Source organism: Sapajus apella, unplaced genomic scaffold (assembly GCF_009761245.1).
Source record: "Sapajus apella isolate SASKATOON/1434 unplaced genomic scaffold, GSC_monkey_1.0 scaffold130, whole genome shotgun sequence".
NCBI classification, from domain to species: domain Eukaryota; kingdom Metazoa; phylum Chordata; class Mammalia; order Primates; family Cebidae; genus Sapajus; species Sapajus apella.
The window spans coordinates 3,520,188-3,524,529 of NW_022437070.1; the positions used below are offsets into that span (position 1 = coordinate 3,520,188).

General features: G+C 40.9%; 2 protein-coding genes across 5 annotated transcripts in view; both read right to left on the reverse strand.

The window, feature by feature from the left end:
• ZNF225 (zinc finger protein 225) overlaps positions 1–4,342 on the reverse strand; it is a 30,417-nt gene that overhangs the window by 23,416 nt on the left and 2,659 nt on the right. Inside the window, exon 2 of one of the 2 annotated variants that reach the window (XM_032262763.1) lies at positions 4,042–4,133. In XM_032262763.1, the coding sequence (XP_032118654.1) occupies positions 4,042–4,133 (92 nt within the window). Of the gene's footprint in view, positions 1–4,041; positions 4,134–4,342 lie in introns of those variants that run through there. The other variant, XM_032262766.1, reaches the window with a different exon arrangement.
• LOC116539642 (zinc finger protein 224) overlaps positions 1–4,342 on the reverse strand; it is an 82,147-nt gene that overhangs the window by 4,383 nt on the left and 73,422 nt on the right. For all 3 annotated transcript variants that reach the window (XM_032262751.1, XM_032262750.1, XM_032262752.1), the window contains one exon: positions 4,042–4,133. In XM_032262751.1, coding sequence (XP_032118642.1) covers positions 4,089–4,133 — 45 coding nt within the window. In that variant the 3' untranslated portion in view covers positions 4,042–4,088. The remainder of the gene's footprint in view (positions 1–4,041; positions 4,134–4,342) is intronic.

Below are 4,342 nucleotides of genomic sequence, written 5' to 3' on the forward strand. Positions count from 1 at the left end.
CTCGTTACCCAGGCTGGAGTGCAATGGCGCGATCTCGGCTCACCGCAACCTCCGCCTCCTGGGTTCAGGCAATTCTCCTGCCTCAGCCTCCTGAGCAGCTGGGACTACAGGCACGCACCACCATGCCCAGCTAATTTTTTGTATTTTTAGTAGAGACGGGGTTTCACCATGTTGACCAGGATGGTCTCGATCTCTTGACCTCGTGATCCACCCGCCTCGGCCTCCCAAAGTGCTGGGATTACAGGCTTGAGCCACCGCGCCCGGCCCAGGCTTTTCTTTTTAATGAAAAGCAACCCCAAATTGTTTCTCTTCCTAAGGAAGAGCAGCCTGTAAAATCGAGCTGCAGACAGACATAGATACCAGCAGTTGTGCCAATCATGTTCAAGATGGCAGCTCTATCCTCCCTTCTCTTTGTCAGCCACATGAGCAGTAAGGAGCAGACAAGAAGGACCAATCAACTGGGAAGTTCATTTGTATAAGATTAGGGTGGGGCAACCAGCCTTCCCCAGGCACTATGTAAACGTCATACCTGATGGATCCAATCTATGAGCCATATGTAAGTCAGACACTGCCTCCTCAAAGTGGACTGAAAAACTCAGCACATTCGCTGCTGGCCGACCCTCTTCAGCTCAGAGACCTCTTTCTCTTCCCGCTTTTAAACCTCTGCTCCTAAACTCCTCATATGTGTCTGTGTCCTAAATTTTCCTGGCACATGACTACGAACCCCGGGTTCAAACCCCAGACAGTGTGGCTGCTTCATTGTGAAAGCACCACCCCTTGAATTCAAAACCCTTTTATCACCCAAAGCAAAGCCCATGCCCACGAAGCAATCACTACTGTTGTCCATAATCCCAATCCTGGGCAGACATTAATCTTTCACTTTTCTGTTACCTATTTTGGACAAATCATAAAAATGAATGGAATCTTTTGTTTCTAACTCCCTTTGCTTAGCATAATATTTTTAATGTTATTCACATCATACCACGTATCAGTACTTCATTCCTTTTCATAGATGAATAATATTTCATGTTTATACTACAATTTGTTTCTCCATTCATGCATTGATGAGCATTTGCCTTCTTTTCACCTTTTGGCTGTAGTGAACAGTCTTGCTACAAATGTTCGTGTACATGTATTTGTTTCACTACCAGCTTTCAGTTTTTTCTTTTTTGAGATACAGTCTTGCTCTGTTGCCAAGGCTGGAGTGCAATGGCGTGGTCTCAGCTCCCTGCAACCTCCGCCTCCCAGGTTCAAGCAATTCTCTTGCCTCAGCCTCCCAAGTAGCTGGGACTACAGGCACGTGCCACACCTGACTAATTTTTGAATTTTTAGTAGAGACAGGGTTTCACTTTGTTGGCTAGGCTGATCTTGAACTCCTGACCTCGTGATCTGCCCGCCTGAGCCTCCCGAAGTTCTGGGATTACAGGCTTGAGCCACTGCATGGCCAGTTTTCAGTTCTTTTGGGTACATAACTAGACAGGAAACTAGTGATTCATATGTTAGTTGTACATTAATTTTTTGGGGGAATTATGAAACAATTTTCCATAGCAACTACCCCATTTTATGTTCCCATCTTCAACGTGTATGGGTTGTAATTTCTCTACACACCATTCATTATTATTTTCTATTTAAAAAAATGATTGTTAGCACAGTAATTGCAAAGTGGCATCTAATTCTTTGATTCGCATTTTCCTAATGGCTAATGATGTTGAGCATCTTTTCACGATTGTGGGTCACTTTTGTATCTGAAACATCTGTTTCTAAATTTATAAATTGGGTGCTTTCTCTATTTGTTATTGACTTGGAAGTGTTCTTTATATATTCTGGTTACTAGAACCCATACTTTATGGTCTTTTCATGTTCTCGACAATGTCCATTTATATGTACTTTTTTTTTTTAACTGTAGTCCAATTTATGTAACTTTTTTCTTTTTTAGTTTGTGCTTATGTTGTCTTACCTAAGAATCCATTCCAAATAAAGTCTTGAAGATTAGCCCCTGTTTTCTTCTAAGAACTTTGTAGCTTAAGTTCTCACATTTAGGTTATTTATCCATTTAAGTATAGTGTGGGTTGGGGATCTAACTTCATTGTGTTGCATATGTATATGCAGTTGTTACAGCAGTCTTTGCTAAAGACTGTTCTTTCTCCATTAAGTAATATTGGATCCTTCTTGAAAATCAAGTGACCTTAGATATATGAGTTTCTTTATGGACTACAATGATATTCCATTAGTCTGTGTATCTTTTCTTAGGCTTGGACCACATGGCTTTAATTACTACAACTTGGTAATAAATTTTTAAATTGGGAAGTGTGAATCATCTTTTATGTTCATCATTTTCAAGATTTTGTCTATTTGGGGCCAGTGCAATCATATATGAATTAGGAGTACTGGCTTTTTTCTACAAAAAGACTGTTGGGATTTTGACAGGGATTTCACTAAAACTGTACATTGCTCTTTGGACAGTATTGTCATCTTTACAATGTGATGTCTTCCAACTTATGAACTCCTAGACAACAGGTGAATTCAGCATGATCATAGGATACATGATCCATACACCAAATTTCATAATCCAGGCACACAGAAGGGTACATATAAGACCTATCTGATGTCTTTTTAATGATAATAAACATGAATTTTTTGCTCAATGTTTTCTGTTACAAAAAAAATTGTTTTGGACATGAGCTATTCTGGTATCTGGTGATGCATAAAAAACAAAAATAAAACAACAGTTCCTAGTTTTCTGATACCATGTGCACAGAAACTTAACATAGCAAGCCTGAGATTGTTTTTTTTTTTTTTTTTTGAGACGGAGTTTCGCTCTTGTTACCCAGGCTGGAGTGCAATGGCGCGATCTCGGCTCACCGCAACCTCCGCCTCCTGGGTTCAGGCAATTCTCCTGCCTCAGCCTCCTGAGTAGCTGGGATTACAGGCACGCGCCACCATGCCCAGCTGAATTTTTGTATTTGTAGTAGAGACGGGGTTTCACCATGTTGACCAGGATGGTCTCGATCTCTTGACCTCGTGATCCACCCGCCTCGGCCTCCCAAAGTGCTGGGATTACAGGCTTGAGCCACCGCGCCCGGCCAAGCCTGAGATTGTTAACCTTAGAAAGGACTGTATGTACGACTGGCCTGTGGCTGGTGTCAGGAAATAAGGACTTTGAGAAGGTTGCCACCATCCATAACTGTTAAGAGTGGTTCGCCGTGCCTAAATTCTACAAGGTAATTCATTCCATATATTTGGTCTCCCTGGAGTCTGGAATCTTGGTATATGCTAGGGCAGATGATACCTACCATGATCATTTCCAATAAGAACTTTAGATACAGGTTACTAAGCTTCCATTGTAGACCTTTCCTAAGTACTATCACAATTCAGTGCTGGGGGACTTGAGTGACTGCTATGGGATACCAGGCAGAGAGGGCACTTGCAAATTTGCACCTGGTTTTCTCAGATATTGCCCGTGAGCCTTTTTCCTTTACAGATTCTGCTTTCTATTCTATCACTGTAATATAGTCATAAATACAACTAATATTCTGAGTCCTCTTAGCAAATCACAGAACCTAGAGATGTTCTTAGGGACCTCCAACCTACTATGCAAATTGAGAAAGCATGGATTTTTTTTTTTTCTTTTTCAAGATCTATAGCTTTTTCAAGAAAGCATGGATCTTAATAAGTACCTTGCATCCTGAGAAAATATAGTTTACAAAATTAACTACATAAATCAAATGTATCTGACACTTTGCTGAAGAAAGCCTTTAACTTAACACACTTAAGATATTACTATGGTGTGTACCTGATTAATTAGCATCTGACAATAGTTTGAATATTTATCTCCTCCAAATCTCATGTTGAAATAATGACCTCCAGTGTTGGAGGTGGGGCCTATTAGAAGGTGTCTGGGTCATGAAGGCAGATACTTCATGAACATTGGTGTCCCCACCATGGTTCAATGAGTGAATACACACTCTAATTAAACTCACACAATAGCTGGTTGTTTAAAAGACCATGGCACCCCTCTCCCTCTCTTGCCATGTTACATACCTACTCCAATTTCACCTTCTTCCATGACTAAAAGCTTCCCAAGGCCCTTACCAGAAGCTGAGCAGATGCCAGTGCCATGCTTCTTGTAAAGCCTGCAGAATGGTGTAACAAATAAACCTCTTTTTAAATTACCCAGTCTCAGGGATTCCTTTATAGCAGTGCAAAATGGACTAATACAGCAATCAAACGAGCTTTGTCCTAACTAGTTCCACACCCTTTGGAGCTCTGCCATTGTCAGGCTATGTTCCCTGTCCATACACATCTATTCTCTAGAGTCTTTTTTTTTTTTTTTTTTTTTTTT